Consider the following 20634-nt stretch of genomic DNA (forward strand, 5'->3'; position numbering starts at 1 on the left):
CCTGTTTTATCAACTAAATTGTGCACTGATCAGAAGCTGTTAAAAATTCAAGATTAAAATTTAATTTTCTATTAAGATCTATCGTTTGTTAAACATGGTCAATTGCTTTACATATAATCTTTGTTTAATGTACCCTTTTGTTTTGCTTTTCTAACGGATTCTTGTTTACTGTATAAATTAGATAATTTATATTTTTAGCTCTTACTATGAATTACGTACCACTTCTCACTTATCTAATTTATAAATTGCAATACCTTAGTGGTGCGCTGGGAATGAGAAATACTTTGAACATATGTGGTTTTTGTGAATAAAAGAATGAAAATACGAAATTAAAAAAAAGAATGTTTTCAAGTAAGAATGTTATCGTAGCTGTCAACGTCAAGTTACGTATAAGTAATTGAAACACTTAAACAAACATTCAATAAACACCAAATGTCAGTTTTTAATTATACCAAAGTATTTTAATGGTTTATTAATAAATCCATTAAAGTTAGGGTTACCTAATTAAACATTAGGTCAATATCTCACCTATGTCTCAGTGTATTATCACAACGATTCATCTCTTTGTTTGAACGTTAGAGTGAAGCTGCTCAATATGTTATCTGCACTGTATCCTCCGTGAGGATTTAACCCCGAATTTAAAGTTATAAGTTCTAAGGATCACAGGATCCTGGGGAGCTACCAGAGGGGACAGTAATAAGTATCTGTTAACGACAAGATGGATTAGATTAACTTTTTCTACATTTAGTTATCCACGATAGAGAAACTCGAAATTGTGTTCATAGATTCGCAATATAGTTGTGTTATTTTAAAAACATAGTGAGACATTTCTTACATTTCTCACGTATTTTCAAAATTAAAGTAAGTACCCAATTATTTTTCGGAAATAATGATTATATTAGTTCTCACCTGGATAATAAACCACAGACCTTTCTGCTAGGTACTCAGTACCAGGTATAGTAAGTACACACTTAAAAACCCGGGGCTCATCTCCTTCTAATTCTTCCATGGTGAGGTCCTTCGAAACTTCCACGATGTAGGCACCCGTAAGGTCCAGCAGCTCATTTTCAAACAAATTAGTTGTCAGCTGACGAGACCTAGAGTGACTTGTCATCTCGTACAAGACTAAGTGAGGAAGTGGAAATACACCTTCAGCTTGGCATCGCAAGCGCTCCTTGTCACTTGATATGTACGTGTAGTTAAGCATGAAGACGGTTGGGGGAGCTGTAAAATTAATGTTTAAACGTTTTAACTATTCTTAAACAGCATTTGTAGAAACTCATAACAACATAACAGCAAAAACTTAGACGTTCATTACATAATAATTCTTTTTACGCTGGAAACTAACTCATTTATCAATAAAATCCAAAATGATAACAATTATTTTGTATTGAATGAAAATAAGTAATGAATTATTTTCTTAATATACACAATACTAATGAAATGACTGGTAATAACAGCACAATGTAGACAACAATGAGTCTGCTCTCAGTCAATAAAAATGTGAATCGCACGAGGTATTTGCTGCGAAGAGCTTATAAGGTTGATTAACTGTCAAGACCAGTATTCTAAGTGACGGGAGGACACCGTTTTTATTACTAAAATAAATAACTATCAGTTTAATTATCATTGTTCACAAAATAATAAGTTGGACAGTTTCGAGAGTATTTCTTCAATGAATGATTTAGTACTAGTAGAGACGTGTGTATACAGTTATTATTGTAGTGATTCTTTCTGTTGCCAAATATTGTCTTCATTAATCATTAGAAAAGTTTTTTATTTCTTTTAATCTTTCTATTGTTAATATCTTAAGTTTGCTCTAGTTAGTGACTAAACAATGAGGTAATTAAATTAACGGTATATTTACACATACAGAGTAAATGTCTTTCATTATAGGTATGAAATTCCTCTTGTTAAATGTCTTACAATTAGAGCACTTTCATCAACAGCCAGGTGAAATCAAACTCAATTGCATTAAAGAACTGGCCAGCTTTCAAATAATAATTATTACAGTATGAGTGTACGCTATGCTTCAGCTAATCAGGTAATTTTCAGATCCTCTGATGACGAGAAGAAATATCACTGGACGTGTTGTTTTGTAATGTAGGTCTGGCCGCTTAAAATTATCCAATTCTAAACATGATAATTATAACTTTCAGAAAAAAATAATCATACTGAAACACAAATTTTTAAAAGAAATTTCAATTATTACATAATCTTCAAGATGTATGGCAGAGGAGTAACTATAAATGAGACAGAATACCAAAAGGTTTGTTTATTTGTTCTTGAATTTTGAACAAAGCTACACGAGGGCTATCTGCTCTAGCCGTCCCTAATTTAGCAGTGAAGAGTAGAAAGAAGACAGTTAGTCATTACCACCCACCGTCAACTCTTGAGCTACTCTTTTATTAACGAATAGTGGGATTGACCGTAGAATTATAACGTCCCCACGGCTGAAAGGGCCAACATGTTTGGTGTGACAAGCTTTCGAACCCGCGACCCTCGGACTATGAGTCGAGTGCTTTAACTATTTGGCCATACCAAAAGGAAACGGTTTGTGTATTCAACATAAAAAAGATAAACTGGGTTAATTTCTGGCTTTTTTCAAAATAAGTAATTACAGTATTTTCAAAAATACTTAAATGTGCTTAATTATGAACTTTATATTAGACAATAAATGTGTTGGACTTCATTAGTATATTAACCAAAAGAAAATGCGCGTATATCTTTATACATATATATATATACAAAACCAAATCACAGATAAATTCAACCACTGTATACGAATAACAAAGCACTAGAAATATATATTTAATTTAGTTTATTTATGTTAGTTGAAAAACAGTATTTCTATTTTTTCATTATAGATTCTCTGTAACGCTATTTCCTGAACAGTGGCCTTTAAGTAAATTAAAGAAGAGAAGAAAACAGAATAGTATAGTATTTTTGTGTTTTGTTACATGAAAGTATATATATCTACATATATTTATAGTAAGTAATATGGTAGCCGAACACAAAAGGAGAGCAAAAGACAATTATATTTTATCTCTCTAAGTGACTTGTGAATCGGGATTTTCTGTGATGACGAGAAAAACCACATGTAGAGAAAATTATATATGTAAAAACGGCTGGTAGGGGTGGAGAAAGCACTATAAAGAGGAGCAAACAACGTCTACAAAGTGTTTTCTCTACCCATACCAGCCATTTTTACATATATAATTGAATCTGGATTTTGTTTTACAAAACTGTAAGCTTTTTTCACCCTTTCAAGGCCTGATTAAACATTTTATTTACACAAGTGTCAGAAAATAATATCTCATATCACTTAAGTCTTTTAAGAAGCTTTCTATAAACCAAGGAAGAGGTTACAGATAACGGAAATACTCCGTTTACCAAAGAAAAAAAATTAAAACATTAAAGTAAAGACAAAAGTTAGAATTTACAGAATTCTAAGTACAACACATTAAAAGATTAAGAACAAAATTAGAATTCACAAACTGAAACTACGACTAATTACAGTATTAGAACCAAAATCATAAATCACAGAATGCTAAGTACAACAAATTAAAATATTAGACTGAGGACCAAATTTAGAATCCACAGGAAGTCAAGTACAACAAGCTAAAATATTAGGACCAAAATGAGAAATCACAGAATGTCAAGTACAACAGACTACAACATTAGACTAATGACTGAAATTAGAATCCACAGGCGGCCAAGTACAACAAATTAACATATGCGCTACTGAGGACCTTTAGTCCAATTTGCGTTAAACAATGGTCGCTAACCTCTGCCGCCGTGCCGTTAACTTCTATCTCCTATCCATTTAGTACTATCCCGTTGTTCCTCATTGTAAAGACAAAAGGGCGAAAATGAAATAATTTATCAATTTTGCCAGTTTACTAAAATAGAGTAAAGGAATACTTACAAGCTCCACTAAATATTTCAACAAGATGGGATTCGGTTGCGCGCCTCCAAGTTACAATGGATATTACGATAGTTCCTCAGAAAAAAAGTAATAAAAAAGGTTCCAATTTCAAAAAACACGAGCCATTGAAGGATAAATTCTTTACTAGAAGCTTTGTAGATATTTTCGTGAACGTGTTAGGAAAAATGATAAAACCTTACAAGTGCGTAATTTTCAATTTTTCTTCGTTTTGATTTTGTACTGCAAAATTTTACGAAAGAATTTCACTGTTCGTTTAAAAGCTTTTTTTATTTTAAGGTGATGTAAAAAATTTAGAGCGTATATTGGATGATAAATATATTGTCACGGCCACTGTAAGAAACACCATCCTAAAGGATATATACGCGTGTTTGTGTTGTAAGACGTTTTATACATAGTTTAAAGGAAATATAGCGGATATATTTTTAAAGTTTTTATGATGTTTTTTAAGTAACACTGAATAGTAGCTCAGGAGCTACGAAACTGGTTCAGTTATAATACCGGGAATAAAATGTATTTACGTATCGTTTGTTTTATTTGTGGATTTGTAACGAATATTTCATTGAAAAGTTAAGAGATGCATTTATTATTTTCGTCTTTGTAAAAATATGTGAAGAACAGGTTGAAGTTAAGTCATAATAACAACAACAAAAATGCCTGCAAACCGTTAAAGGTCACACTTTTTAAGTGAAAATGAAATAACACACTAAACTGATAATTAACTGTTGTAAGTTAACGATATTTTATTGTTTGAAATAAAAAGTTTTTCAGGTATGGTTCTTAATCGAATTTACTTACAATATACTATCATCTGTTTATCTTTCGAGTCTGTTCCTGACAGCGATCCGACCGTACATGTGTACAAACCGCTCAGATCTATTGTAGGCCTGAAAATCTTTATAGCTCTGTATTTGGTGTATTCATCGGACGGAAACACTGTGTAGTTCAGGCTGACTCTGCCTTCTAAGCGGTAGGAAAAGTGTCTACTCTTCAACTCAGGAATCCACTGGTAAATAGGTTCAGGGTCGTTATTCAGGAACCATTTAACGACTAGTGATTTATCTTTTTCTGTAAGATCATACTCACAATCTAAAACTACTGACTCTTTGCTTCCGCTTTCAATCCAAGGGGGAACGGAGAGGTGTGTAATCCGGAGTGATGCTATTCCTATGAGAAAGATGAACGGAATGAACAGCTACTTCTGAAGAAGTACCTGATAAAAATACAATCTGATGACAAATTGTCATTCCCTATTACATTTTTGCAGAAGAATAACTATGAAAACTACAATTTATTTCTGTAAGAATTAAAGTAACACTTTTGAACATAATAATTGGTAGTTCTTATTAAAATGTAACAACGTTACCTTTAAAATTCAGAGTTTTGCAATTATTACTTTACGTGTAAAAGTTTCATATTAATTTCAAACTTAAATAAGTTATTTTTTTTTAAGGAAAATATCATATTTAATATGTTTTTGTGTATTATATGTGGACTAACATTTTCTAAACTAGGGATATGAGTAAATATATAGTTTTTCCTAAATTTAGATACTTTAACTGTATCATAAGCTTTACCTTTAATCATCTGGAATCTGAGAAGAAGATATAAATCTAATGACAAATACTCTGTTTACAGGTTTAAACCTGAATAGAAAACCTATCTTACTTTTGTTAACTTCGCTTTCGACAACACGACCTTTCGTAAACACTTGAAGATACATTAAAACTAAACCTGTATGTAATATTGAGTACTAAATGATATTATATTTAAACTAAGGAAAAAAATTACAGGCAATACAATTAAAGAAGTGTCCACATTTTAACAGAAAATATTTTGAGGAAACTCATTAGAAAAAAAAATTAAGGAAATTCTGCAAATTTGGAAATTTTTACAGATGTTATCAATAGGTATGGGTATAGCTGAAGTATACAGTAAGTTGAAGTAATATTATTTCTCATGTCCAGTAAAGACACGATTTCAGGTCCTCCGTGTACAAGTAAACATGAACCCTCCACTGATAGTGCATCATATTCAAACAATTAACCATTTTCAGAATCTTAATGCTGCTTGAGTGAAGACGGCCATTTATAGCTTAGTAGGTAAATACCGTAGTTTTAAAACATTAGATGGCCAAAAGTATGTGGACACTCCTTCTAATTAGTGGGTTCAGCTATTTCAGCCATACCCATTGCTGACAGGTGCGTAAAATCAAGCATACAGCCATACAGTCTCCACAGACAAACAATAGCAGTAGAATTGGTCGCACTGAAGAGCTCAGTGACTTTCAACGTGGTACTGTCATAGGATCCCACCTTTCCAACAAGTCAGTTCTTCAAATGTTTGTTCTGCTTTAGCTGCCCCGGTCAACTGTAAGTGCTGTTATTGTGAAGTGTAAACGTCTAGGAGCAACAACATCTCAGCTACGAAGCGGTAGATCACACAAGCTCTCAGAATCTGGACTGCCGAGTGCTGAAGCTCGTAGCGCGTAAAAATCGTCTGTCCATAGTTGCAACACTCACTACCGAGTTCCTAACTGCCTCTGGAAGCAACGACAGCACAAGAACTGTTCGTCGGGAGCTTCATGAAATGAGTTTCCATGGCCGGACACAGGCCTAAGATTACCATGCGCAATGGCAAACGCCGGCTGGAGTGATGTAAAGCACGCCGCCATTGAGCTCTGGAGCAGCGAAAACGCGTTTTCTGGAGTGAAGAATCACGCTTCACTATCTGGTAGTCTGACGGACGAATCTAGGTTTGTCGGATGCCAGAAGAACGCTACCTGCCTGAATGCATAGTGCTAACTGTAAAGTTTTGTGGAGGAGGAATAATGGTCTGGGGCTGTTTTTCATGGTTTGGGCTAGGCTCTTTAGTTCCAGTGAAAAGAAATCTTAATGCTACAGTATACAATGATATTCCAGAGTATTGTGTGCTTCCAACTTTCTGGCGACAGTTTGAGAAAGTCCCTTTTTTATTTCAGCATGACAATGCCCCCGTGCACAAAGCGAGATCCATAAAGACATGGTCTGCCAAGGTCGGTGGGAAAGAACTTGGCTGGCCTGCACGGAACCTTGCCTCAACCCCATCGAACACCTTTGGAATGAATTGAAATGCCGACTGCGAGCCAGGCCTTCTCGCCCGACATCAGTGCCCGACCTCACTAATGATCTTGTGAATGAATACGAGCGAATCCCTACAGCCATGTTCCAAAATCTAGTGAAAAGCCTTCCCAGAAGAGTGGAGGCTGTTATACCAATAAAGGGGGAAGACCAACTCCATATTCATGTCCATGGTTTTGGAACGAGATGTTCAACAAGCATATGGGTATAATGATCGGGTGTCCACAAAAACGTTTTGGAGATGTAACGTAAGTTAAATCGTCTGACTAAAATCACCAGTGGTCAAGCACGACCAGTTGCATTAATGAAACGAAAAAGCAACTGGCAGCTAAGTGACCAGTGGGCAAAAAAGTGGTTACTTGTGTACTATTCTCTCAAGACTATATTCAGAAGCTCGCAGGATCAACAAAAGAAAAAAAATTAAACCATTTATTCCTGATGAAGGAAAGCACTTGGGTTGTTGGAATTTTCATCTGATCCATTGGCAAAATACGATAATTATGTTGTTGTTTTTGTATTATGCATGTTTGTACTTTTCATTTCTTCTATTAACAATAAAGTCGGTTATTCATGACATCATGTAAAAGACAAAGGAGACAGAAACATTGTGAAGAAAAGAAAACATTTATTTGTTCAATTGTTTATTATCAGTTAAGCACAAAGCTACACGATGCGCTATCTGTGCTATGCCCACAACGGGTATCGAAACTTGGTTTTTAGCGCTATAAAACTTCATATTTACCGTCGAGCCACTGAACAGGTACAAGGCAGTATATATACGTACATAGAAATCTTGGTAAACAATAAAAGTCCTAACATGAAACAAATTGTAACAGTTTTTTTATCAACTATGTGGGACCGATGATATTATAGTTTATGTATGGGAAGCTTGGTTCCTTTTGAGTAATCCATATCCTTAGGTGAGCCTAGTTAGGATGGGCTAAATGACTCTTCATTGGAGTTAGAAGAATAAAAGGTAAGTGGAAACAAAAAATAAATATGATTAGCATGTTAAACTCTGGTGACGTGTAGATGATTTGGTAGTTTGTATTATCTTACATATATTTCTTTGTGTTTCTTTGGAGTCTTACTGTGTCTTTTGTCCACTGTCATTTTGTATTTTAATTTACAAAACGCCACTCAATGGCGTTTGTCATAATTGTCAGCAACCTCACAATGCTAGAAACCGGGTTTTGATGCCTATGGTTGGAAGAAAACAGTTAGCCTATTGTGTAGATTTGGGCTTAACTTAAAACAAACAAATCTGCTAATATGCTTGTATAGCCACCATGGAACTTGTCTTCTGGCTATCATAATTCTGTAATACAAAGGGAACGTTAGTCACTTAGTGGTTCTACAGACGCTGTTTTACAAACTCTTATTGAAAGTCATTAAGTTATATATTCGTTACAAATGAAGAAAAAAATATTTTATATAGCATAAATAACCGTTTTGATGTCATTGCGGTCTTTGCAAGACAAATTCTCTGGCTCTACGGTAAGTCTGAAGGTTCATAACACTTTCACTCCTCACTGGCTCTACTGTAAGTCTGAAAGTTTTAACACCTTCGCTCCACACTGGCTCTACTGTAAGTCTGAAGGTTTATAACACTACAATCGGCTTTCGGTACCCTTGACGGGCAGAGCACTTCGTATAGTACCACTTCATATCGTGATGACGATATTCAATCAAACTCTTAATGATCACAAAAGCGTGTAATATACTTTTATAGTAATCATTTCACCCAGAATGTGAAACATTTTCTTTCTATTTCAAAATAATTTTGTTTTTGTTAAGAATTTATTCCAAAGCTATTAAAGTTATCTGCCATCGCCTATAATTTTAAGCCATTGATCAGATTAAAGCTAACCACCCAGCAGCACCCACCTTACATGCTAAGAAATTGAATGTCACTCTTATAATGCACCCACAGTTTAAAATACGGGGAATATTTAGAGGTGTCGCACAGATTCTAACCTAGCTCGCTTGGTTCGAAATCCAGAACATTAACAGAAGGAAGCATCTAAAACATAGATTAATCACCCTCAGAGTACAACGACCTATAAGAATTGTCACGAAATAACAAATATAAAAACCAATAGCAATGCCATCGGAAGAATATGTCTGTATTTAGTAAATTAAACTGAAATCCTATAACCCGAGCGCTTTCGAAGGGTGGGCCTTTCTTCTTCAGGACAAATTATATTTACTGAAATATTCTTTGTTATAATATTTTGTTACTCCAAATTCAAACCCGGGTTTACATGTTTCTAGTTGATATATATATGTACATTTTTTTTTATGGATTGTGTGAAAGTTCAATTAGCAATAGTGTATGTTCGTAATTTAAAAAAAAAAAACTTTTATTTTCATGATATTTGGGTTTGCTGTGTATGATAGATGAAGTTATTTTTGCAGTATACCTTGTTGTCTTTGTTGTCGTTGATGTATAGCATGACCTTAGAGCATACGGTTTTATAGTTTATTGTCTATGACGTACAATAAGACTTTAAGGTTTATGATTTATTAGGTATGACAGATAATATGACATTAATATTTGTGACTGTTATGCATAATCTTGGTTTTACAGTTTATTGTATGTGAGAAATAATGATTTTAACGTTTATGATTTGTTGGTTATGATGTACAATATGACTTTAAGGTTTATGATTTGTTGTTTATAATATATCATATGATTTTAAGATTTATGATTTGTTGGTTATAATATATATGACTTTAAGGGATATGATTTGTTAGTTGTAATGTATAACATGATTTTAAGGTTTATTATTTGTTGGTTATAATCTATAATATGACTTGAGGTTTATGATTTGTTAGTTATAATGTATAATATGACTTTAAGGTTTATTATTTGTTAGTTATAATGTATAATATGGCTAAGGTATATGATTTGTTGTTTATAATATATAATATGACTTTAAGGTTTATGATTTGTTGGTTTTGATGTATAATATGACTTCATGGATGATCTGATTCTAAGGTTTATGATTTGTTGTAATGACTGATATGGTTTTAGGCGTACGGTTCGTCGTCTGTAACAGATAACATGACTTCACAATGTACATTTTGTTATGTATTACGGATAAATCAATATTATACGCTTTGTATATACAATATATGAAATCCATTGAACTATCGAAAAGTATTGATAGCATATTAGTTAGGTCCGGCATGGTCAGATGGTTAGGTGCTCGACTCATAATCTGAGGGTCGCGGGTTCAAATTCCCAGCATGCCAAACATGCTCGCCCTTTCAACGGTGGAGGCGTTAAAAAGTGACTGTCAATCCCACCATTCGTTGGTAAAATAGTTGCCCAAGAGTTGGTGTGGGTGGTGATGACTAGCTGGCTTCCCTCTAGTCTTACACTGCTAAATTAGACGGCTAGCGCAGATAACCCTCGTGTAGCTTCGTGCGAAACTCAAAAAACAAACAAACAAATAAGCTTACTACCATGAACATTTAAGATCATCCATGGTTTGAAACTGTGTTAAGGAATCTCATTAAAAAACGAAATATGTCCAACATCTGCCTAAAATTACAGAAAGTATTGTTTTTAATAAGTTCTCTTAAAATGTTTTCTCTAAAACATGAAATTATGTAAAACGTCCCTGATTACTGCCCCCTGCTAGTACAGCGGTATGTCTACGGATTTGTAACGCTAAAATCAGAGGTTCGATTCTCCTCGATGGGCTCAGCAGACAGCTCGATGTGGCTTTGCAATGAAAAAACACGTGTTACCTAGTTTTACGGATTTTTTTAAATGATATGTTTTGCACAACCGAGCACGTTCTTTTTTGTTCTTATCGCGTTTTCTTTTTACGAAAACTTTTCTTTGTTTGTTTTCTGATATTCGCCCAAAGTTATTCAAGAACTATATGCTCCAGTCGTCCCTAATTTTAAATTGATCAACCAGCTAGCCAACAGCACCCACTACCAACTTTAGGATAACTTCTGTCTGATAAAATAATAAGATATAAATCGTCACTATTACAGAAAACCCAAAGCTCCAAAGTATGGAGCGAGTTTTATTCTTTTGCCCCCTCCTCTCCAGTGGAACAGCAGTACATCTGCATACTTAGAACGTTAGAAACCGGGTTTCAAAATCCGTGGCTGGCAGAACACAAATAATCCTTTATATAACTTGTGCTAAATTACAAATAAACAAATTTATTATTATAATTTTGCGATAATAAGACACGAATGATCGACCCGCAGATCTGTAGTCCAGCATGCTAACTCTGGGCTACTCTCAACCTTACTGCGAAACAAACCAAGAAAAAACCAAACAACTTGTCATTATGGTAGTTGTTATTAAACTGGGTTATAATACTTGATACGAAACGCATTTCTTCTAAAAATCAAGAAGAATATGACAAACATGTCAAGAATCGACCACAAACACTTGTTGTTGTCCTAAACTGGCTTTAAATACTCGCGAAACAAACTGAAATATTTATAAATGCAGGCAAAGTTACTTTAAATATTTTTAGTATCGTATGTGGTCATTTAAAAAACCGAAAATGTGTTTTCGCCAAATCGAAATAAGTATTCATGTTATTGACATTCATTAAATGTTATTGTATACTAATGTTCATTCATAGAGAATATTTGAAGATATTATGTTAACTGACATAACACTGACTGTTAAGACTTACTATCACTGAAATAAGTTTATTCTTTAGTAAGTCCACTCTCCAAAAACAGTGACTCAAACACTATCTTATGCTGAGACATCTGAAGTTGCGTAGACCCTAAAAATAATAACCAAAACACTTATATTAAGATATTTGATGGTTTCCTTACATCATTATAAGGTTGTATTTTGGAAGTGTTTTCCAGTTGACAAATTCCCTCACATGTTAAACACCACCCTCCTGTTTCCTCATGTTTTAAAATGACCCTCACTCGTCCTCCTGTATTGTGTTTGTTGCTTTATTACCACTAGTCACTCAAATATCGATTTTTGCTTCAGTGAACAGAAACAGTGATTATTTTAAGGACTTATTAATTTTGTGTCTGTGGCAGAATAGAAAAACGTTTCTTGTCACGATAGCAATATTTTGTTTCAAATTCAAATGCAGTGATATTGAGCATTTAGTAATGTTTGTCTCAAAATTAATTAATTAACACGAGGGCTTTCAAGCTTCCTGCAGAGAAAAAGTACGTCGCCCAAAGCATGCTGACAACAGTATTGTCGTTACTGCTAATTAGGCACGAAGACATGAAACAAAGGTTGTATTATATTGATCGTAAATTTCCATTAAATAAACTGATTCGTTACACACGAGAGATCTTGACGTGTGTCTCACAGAGGAAGAGATGCGGGGGGGGGAGGTTGTGATTTCATGTTCCATCGTGTTTTTACACAGCTAGATTCACTGTTAAGTATAATATTGCTTAAGTTTTTTTCGTACAAAAATAATTGACAAAAGGAAATAAAAAAATGTGTCACTCATTACAGTTTTGTGTTTTTTGAATTTCGCTCAAAGCTACACGAGGGCTATCTGCGCTAGCCGTCCCTAATTTAGCAGTGTAAGACTAGAGGGAAGGCACCTAGTCATCACCACCCACCGCCAACTCTTGGGCAACTCTTTTACCAACGAATAGTGGTATTGACCGTCATATTATAACGCCCCCGCGGCTGGGTGGGCCAGCATGTTTGGCGCGACGCGGGCGCGAACCCGCGAATTACGAGTCGCACGCCTTATGCGCTTGGCCATGCCAGGCCATAACTACTTATAAGAAGTTGTTATTACAGTGTTATTATTACAGTGTTGTTATTGGTTCAAATGTTCGATTCGCTTAACACACTCTACACTATTAATTGTGTTGTAATATATAACTGTCATACTTATGCGCTTGGCCATGCCAGGCCATAACTACTTATAAGAAGTTGTTATTACAGTGTTGTTATTGGCTGTGGGTCAGCAGTTCAAATGTTCGATTCGCTTAACACACTCTACACTATTAATTGTGTTGTAATATATAACTGTCATACTCAATCACACTATTCGATTGAATAGTCACGGGGACCGGGTCCCGATAAATCCTGGCGACTAATGATTTTATCGTTGCGTCTAGTATTTTATTCCATTTTACTGGGGCGTAGGGCTGAGCTAGATAGAACTCGAATCTAGCACAGCTCTGGATTCTTGAAAACCTGGAACTATTTTTGCGTTCTTTGAGTCCTAAATCGATTTTTTAATGGTGGATTCAGCACTTCTACGTGTTGTTTTTTTTCAGGAATGAAGCGCTGCGATTCCACAACATGTTACTTATTTCGCACTATTTTGTTTTTCTTCTTTCTCTCAATTTAACCAATCAGTGCGATTGTTTAGACTCATGCGGGACCAAAGGCAGTTAGTTCGGGCAATACTATCAAGTGATTGTTGATACCATATGATCGTTAGCGTGCACTCGTCGCTTTGAAAGTAAATAAATATATACTGGTGCTTCTGTTATCCGCGCTGGTCCAGAGAAAGGAAAAAATTGCGGCTAATACAGGCACTAGTATATCTCAATAGTTAGCCCATTGTTTAATATAAATGCAATTTTTCGATATATTTAAGCTCCTTGTTTTAATCTTTTTACTGTCATTGAGAAATTATAAAAGCCAACACAGTCACCATAGTCATAAAAGCCAAGTGTCAGTCGGTCAGTCCAGAGTTTTCCGAATTTCGTGAGTTATATGAGTCCAGTTCCACCTGTTATCTTATAATTCTTCCTCTTTTGAGTACTAGTTCCCGTTTTAGTTCAATTTAATTGCTATCATAGGCGTAAATATCTCCTAAATTTCAGAATTTATTCTGCTATTGACAAAGAAATGTATTCGCACCCCATTAGCGGCTGTGAAAAATAAGCCAAAACGTAGCGCAAATCCATGTTTCGGGATTATTATTGAAAAGTCTCTGTTAAAACAGGCAGACTGAAGCGCAAATCCATGTTTCGGGATTATTATTGAAAAGTCTCTGTTAAAACAGGCAGACTGAAGCGCAAATCCATGTTTCGGGATTATTATTGAAAAGTCTCTGTTAAAACAGGCAGACTGAAGCGCAAATCCATGTTTCGGGATTATTATTGAAAAGTCTCTGTTAAAACAGGCAGACTGAAGCGCAAATCCATGTTTCGGGATTATTATTGAAAAGTCTCCGTTAAAACAGGCAGACTGAAGCGCAAATCCATGTTTCGGGATTATTATTGAAAAGTCTCTGTTAAAACAGGCAGACTGAAGCGCAAATCCATGTTTCGGGATTATTATTGAAAAGTCTCTGTTAAAACAGACAGACTGAAGCGCAAATCCATGTTTCGGGATTATTATTCAAAAGTCTCTGTTAAAACAGGCAGACTGAAGCGCAAATCCATGTTTCGGGATTATTATTGAAAAGTCTCTGTTAAAACAGGCAGACTGAAAGCAGCAAATTGCCTGTAGAGAGGAAAACAACACGTAATTGTGCAACATTATAACACAACTTAAAAGCGCATCTGTGGTTAAAGGATCCCCCCCTCTGTGCAGCATAGAACAGTGGACGACAACTATAGTTGAGTAAAATATTTAATAAATCTAAATGTGTACTCTTTGTGTTTTTAACCACTAGTCAAATAAAGGTAACTAAGTTACAGATATTTTGTATTCCTTTCTCTACAGTTGGCAATGAAAGAAGCAAGACTAGGCTTGAACCAGCCGACTTACGATTTGAGCCCACGCCAGATTCTTCACGCAAACTCCATACATTATGCAACACCTGAACATTTACAACCGAAATTAATTTCCAAGTGACAATTTTTCCAAAACATGTAAGTTGTTGTCTAGAATTGTAAAAAACCGCCGATAATCGAAGCACTGGTGTCGTCCACATTTTAACGACAATGAAGTTTGACTAGGTAAATCTGTTTCATATATCTGAAAATATTTGTCAAACTTGGCATAAACTGTAGGTTTTTCAAATTAGTTCCCTTCTTATGGTTACCAGTTCTATATGAGGTATGACTAAACGTTGTAGGTTTCTAATTGGACGATTTATTCTATATTCTACATAATGTGTTGTTCTGATTCAATACAGAACATCAAAAGTAATATTATGCTTGTGAAAAATATGTTTATTACGTAAAATAGAAAAAAGCTAGAACTGATTGAGTAAATAGGCTTTCGTGATTCAGCTTCGTTCGTTATTCTAGTAAGAGATTAAAGTACATTTAATATAATATCTTGAGTTGTTTCAGTAATTACAGGCTTAAAGTCTATCCCGTTTATAAAGGTTGCTCTGCAACTCAATGACATTTAATTATGGTTACTTAAAAAAAACTTAGTGTTCATAAGTTTCGTTTGTTTATTTTGCCATTTATCCCTGACAAAGAAAATCGCATTTCTTGAAAGCGGTTGGATTATTCGGTTTCTTTTTTGATGCTAAATTATAATATAAAACTTATTATTTTTTATTTTAATTTACTGTGACCTTAGTTGAGATATCCGCTGTTCTGTTAGATTGTTTTGAATGTCGCACGAAGCTACACGAAGGCTTTCTGCGCTAACCGTCCCTAATTTAACAGTGTAAGACCAGAAGGAAAGAAGCTAGTCATCACCACCCACCGCCAACTCTTGGGCTACTTTTTTACCAACGAATAGTAGGATTGACCGTCACATTATAACGCCTCCTCGGCTGAAAGGACGAGCATGTTTTGTGTGTCGGGGATTTGAACCCTCGACCCTCATATTACAAGTCAAACACCTTAACCCACCTAGCCATGCCGGGCCGGGTTCTGTTAGAATTCAATAAGTGAAATTAATGCAACAGTTTTCTAAATGTATATATAAAATTTTGACAAATAAAACAAAGAAAATAATTATATTCTAAAAAAGGTAGTCTTAAATAACTCAGCTGTGTTTTTTATCAATTCACTTGACTGTTTTAATCCATATTAGAATAACCAAATAGCGAGTTAGAAAGACTGTGTTCTGATTTCTTCTAAACGTTTTTTCTTTACATATTATTTTGGTTTAAACTGTCAGAACAAACTACTATTATACATATAATTAAGCAAACATATTATTCGAGAAAAAAAATTCAAAACCTCTAAAGTGTCTGACTCGCTACGCTAATATGGTTCAACACTCTGTTGTCGAAACGAAAATTCTCCATAGTGTATGTTTATTTCAACAGACAAATTAAATCTGGAAGTGATGGTTCACTTTTCTAGTGTTCTCGTTTTGGGCCACTTATGAAATTAGTGCAAAAAAGAAATTTTTTTACTTCTACAAAAATCTTGGCAGTAAGTCTACTTGTGACAGTTTACTGAGACTAAACATCAGTGAGAGTTTTTACTATATTCCATTCTCTTGTAACAAACATTGATGATGTAGTGTTTTCATATGTAGAAAGGAAAAGTATATTTTACAGGGGAATGTTTCTTTTTCTTTTTGGGATTTCATACAAAGACCATTGAATCTATATATTAATATGCATACGTTTTTATTATAAAATATGCTTTAGATACATTATAAGTATAGTCACCACATCTGCTTGCTTCGTTTCTCTGTATTAATTTCCTTCTGATGTAATTGGTCTGCTAACACTTAGTCGCAATAAAATAAATAAGAAACACACGTGCACAACATTTATGTTGAATTCTACACCTACAAACAACACTTATGTTGAATCCCACAAGTCATCAGTAATATAATACATCTGTACACAACTTTAATGTTGAATTCTACACATCATCAGTTCTATAACACGCACAACACAACGATAGAAAAATATGAAAAGTAAATTTCAGATTTTCAGTAGCAGCAACTACAACAGTAAACACAAGTGTAACAAGTCGTAGAAAGTAACAACTACAGCAGTAAACACAAGTGTAACAAGTCGTAGAAAGTAGCAACTACAACAGTAAACACAAGTGTAACAAGTCGTAGAAAGTAACAACTACAACAGTAAACACAAGTGTAACAAGTCGTAGAAAGTAGCAACTACAACAGTAAACACAAGTGTAACAAGTCGTAGAAAGTAGCAACTACAACAGTAAACACAAGTGTAACAAGTCGTAGAAAGTAGCAACTACAACAGTAAACACAAGTGTAACAAGTCGTAGCGTTCTTATTCCGTTAAGTTTGATATCTTAACATCATATCAGGAATTAATTTCTGTGTATTCTACTTATAAAACTAAACGGTATAGGAGTAAAGATTGAGTAGACTCACCGTTTCATATTTACTTTAAAACATAATTATTCAATTGAGTGTTATAAAAACGATAAAACGACTAATGATATATCATATTTGTGGTTTCTTACGTGTTATAATTAACAAGCTTTACGTCGATAAAGTATATATTCTATCATAAGTGAGTTCTCATTCTGTTCTTGCTTAAAATTTCAGTGAATTATGAAAAGTTTTTAGAAAGGTGCGCATTTTAATTAAATACTGAATTATCAGTTGAAATGCTTAATAATTAAAAAATAAATAATAGATTTAAACTTAGTAACCAACACTACCATGATAACATTTTCTTTGTAACACTTTTAGAAATTTATTTTATTTTTAAATAACAGTTTTCCAAATTGAAAATTTGACTCCAAACTAAAATATCAAAAAATTGTTTATGGTGAACACGAAAAACAAGTCTTTTACTCACCAGTAAGCCTTTCCCACAGAATCAAACCGAAGAAGAATCCGGTAAGTAAAGAACAGTAAGGTGAGAACTTCATATTAGGTATTAGTCAATTATGCTCGAGCTTTAGTTTAAAAGAAAGATTACATCGTCGCTCAGATGAAACGTAACTTATTTAGAGTGTCCACAGCCATACGGCTGCGTTTACCTCGCGTTCGCCTGAGTGACGTTCTGTAACAGTCAGAGGGAAGAATTTTCTGTCATATGTTCTTTCGCTCGCGTCTCAGAAAAGCAAGTGATTCTGGTTCTTGTTTAGTTCCACCACAAATTGGAGGTTTTCGATTATTACGCAGACTTCATAAACTTTGTTTTATAGCAGCGCCATCTACCGACTCTTTGATTAAACTTCCTACATATTTAATGGGCAATCAGCCGAGCAAATCGAATAGGTACAGAGTGTCGTGTATTACGTAAAATTATAGGTAATGTAACAATAAACGTTGTGTTTATCTCGGAAATACAAGTAAGTATTCATGAGATAAATTACAGTTGTGCAGTGTTTTGATTGGCTTGAACTTGGAATCCATTTCTATTTCAAGTTTTATAAATAATTCAAAGTGATATTTAGATGACAATGGAAATGTCCTTATTTACAAGTGATCAAATTTTATGCTCTTCCTAAATAATAAAACCGTGTAACAGTTGGTAAAAAATTAAAGAAATCAGAGAAGACAGCTGATAAAAATGATAACCCTAACTTATTGAAACTAGCCTATAGATGAGACTATATATTTTTTCCTTTATTGAGACCAAAGGAACGTAAAAAAATCAGTTGGAAAGGAGATTAAAACTAGTTGTAATCGAGAAAATATATAATAACAACTACAACAGAGAAAGTTAAGATTTTTTATATTTAGAGTAGGTTCATCATTTTAGATTGGAAATAATCAAGACAAACATTTTTACTAGCCTATTATTACCATTGAGATTAGTATTGGCATTTAAAGCACTTCTCTGAAAGTAATTAAATACGGTTTACTATATAGAATAAAACAATACGTTGAACATTTAGCATCTAAGTTATTAATGAGTTGTAAGTTTGACATTTAGGGCTGCAACCGTAAGAAAAATACGTTATTTTTAAGTCTATCACATGCAATTTATTGACGTCAGCTATTTATGGGAGAGTTTAATAAAAACATTTTTAATCGTTTTAGTTTCTGCTAATAGGGATACAATATTTTAAATATATTTTTTACAGAGATTTAAGTTTCTTAAATGCATTGTTAAATTATTAAGTAGGTTCTGTTGTGTTTGTTCAGTAATCAAAACACTGTTCATACTTCACACACACACACAAGTAACTACTTGCATGTTGCTCGAACTCACGTGATTTAACTGTGGTCTTCTAGGCCTGACATGGCGGCCAGACCGTTAAGGCGCTTGATTCGCAATTTGAGGGTCGCGGGCTCGAATCCCTGTCACACCAAACATGCTCGCCCTTTCAGCTAAGGGGGCATTATAATATTACGGTGAATCCAACTTTTCTTTGGTAAAAGAGCAGCCCAAGAGTTGGCAGTGGGTGGTGGTAACTTGCTGCCTTCCCTTTAGTCTTACACTGCTAAATTATGGACGGCTAGCGCAGATAGTCTTTGTGTAGCTTTGCGCGAAATTCCAAACAAACCAAACTGTCGGACTTACGATACGGATATTGCTTTCGTCATCGCATTTGTTTAATATCTCAAAATAATTTGAATGGCGAACTGAACTACGTCACGTTCACCTGAAACGTATTCTTATGAACTCGATTTCATGGGTGCTTTGATATTTGCGTATTTTATCAAGTGAATTTCTGCAAACTCTGCTCTTAAGAAAACAAAAGAAACTGACCTGCTTCGTAAACGCCACAGAGTGTGTGACAGTAAAGAAAAATCTGATATATGCAAAGCATTTTTATGGTTTCATATCTACGTGCAATATCAAATGTTTTTGTTAAAACTAAGAAGTGATGACGTCTACGCACCAGGAATATACCAGTGAGATATCACAGTGGACGCTTACCTTACATAATCAGATATTATCTCAATGGTAGCCAAGTGCAGGCCTCGACTTGCCTAATAACAGATGGCATGATAGTTCCCGTATCCAAATATTTCATGCGTAGCGCTTTTATTTTTTTAATTTCCTGTAACCAGTTTCTAAGAATCTATAAATATTCTGCCCATCCATCCTAAACCTTCCCGTTAGGCTACACCACTGGGGTATCTAAATCATTTTCATTGTACAACCCAAGTAATGTTTCCAAGTTTCTTCAACTTATTTTACAGATACTGCTCGTATTGTCTTTTGACTGCATGAAACAAGTAATTGTTTACGTCACATACTTACTGCACTGAACAAAAAATTCAAATTAACAAGTGACTCTTACTTTGAGTATAAATCATCGGCATACATTAAACCACAATTAAGTGAAAAATGATTTCTATTAAAATTGTTCTATCATAGGCCTATCATAACAGCATATTACCTTTATGAATTATCTGGCATGGTAAGTAATAAAAAATCGTAAGTATTCCTTCCAAATTGCCCACCCCCCACAACTGGCACAGCTGTATGTCTGCGGACTCACAAAGCTATAAACCGGATTTTGATACCCGCGACAACCTAATGTGTTGCTTTGAGTTTAACTTCAAACAAATAAAGTCTTTTTAACTACAAACCTGATGTTCAGTTTGGGAATAAAATCACATTTGATTTTTAACATGGTAATATTAAATAAATTTATACTCTCACGTACAGCATTAATACAGTATATCAGGTGGTTATCTTTCCTTATTTGGTAATCTTAATCTTAATGAGTTGTACTTCCATTTAATAGCAAGAAATTACAAACATCAAGTGGAAATTACGATAGGGGAACGTATTGTATCAGTATGCACCG

General features: G+C 34.3%; 1 protein-coding gene across 1 annotated transcript in view; it reads right to left on the reverse strand.

Moving 5' to 3' along the window:
* The window catches only part of LOC143239317 (V-set and immunoglobulin domain-containing protein 4-like), a 32060-nt gene extending 14051 nt beyond the window's left edge, over positions 1–18009 (reverse strand). The window contains exons 1-3 of the mRNA XM_076480276.1: positions 17718–18009; positions 4745–5113; positions 910–1224 (exon numbers count right to left, since the gene is read on the reverse strand). Of these exons, the coding sequence (XP_076336391.1) occupies positions 910–1224; positions 4745–5113; positions 17718–17790 (757 nt within the window). The 5' untranslated portion in view covers positions 17791–18009. The remainder of the gene's footprint in view (positions 1–909; positions 1225–4744; positions 5114–17717) is intronic.
* Positions 18010–20634: the final 2625 nt, after the last annotated feature.

The sequence above is a fragment of the Tachypleus tridentatus genome, chromosome 13, assembly GCF_004210375.1.
Source record: "Tachypleus tridentatus isolate NWPU-2018 chromosome 13, ASM421037v1, whole genome shotgun sequence".
Classification (NCBI taxonomy): Eukaryota; Metazoa; Arthropoda; class Merostomata; order Xiphosura; family Limulidae; genus Tachypleus; species Tachypleus tridentatus.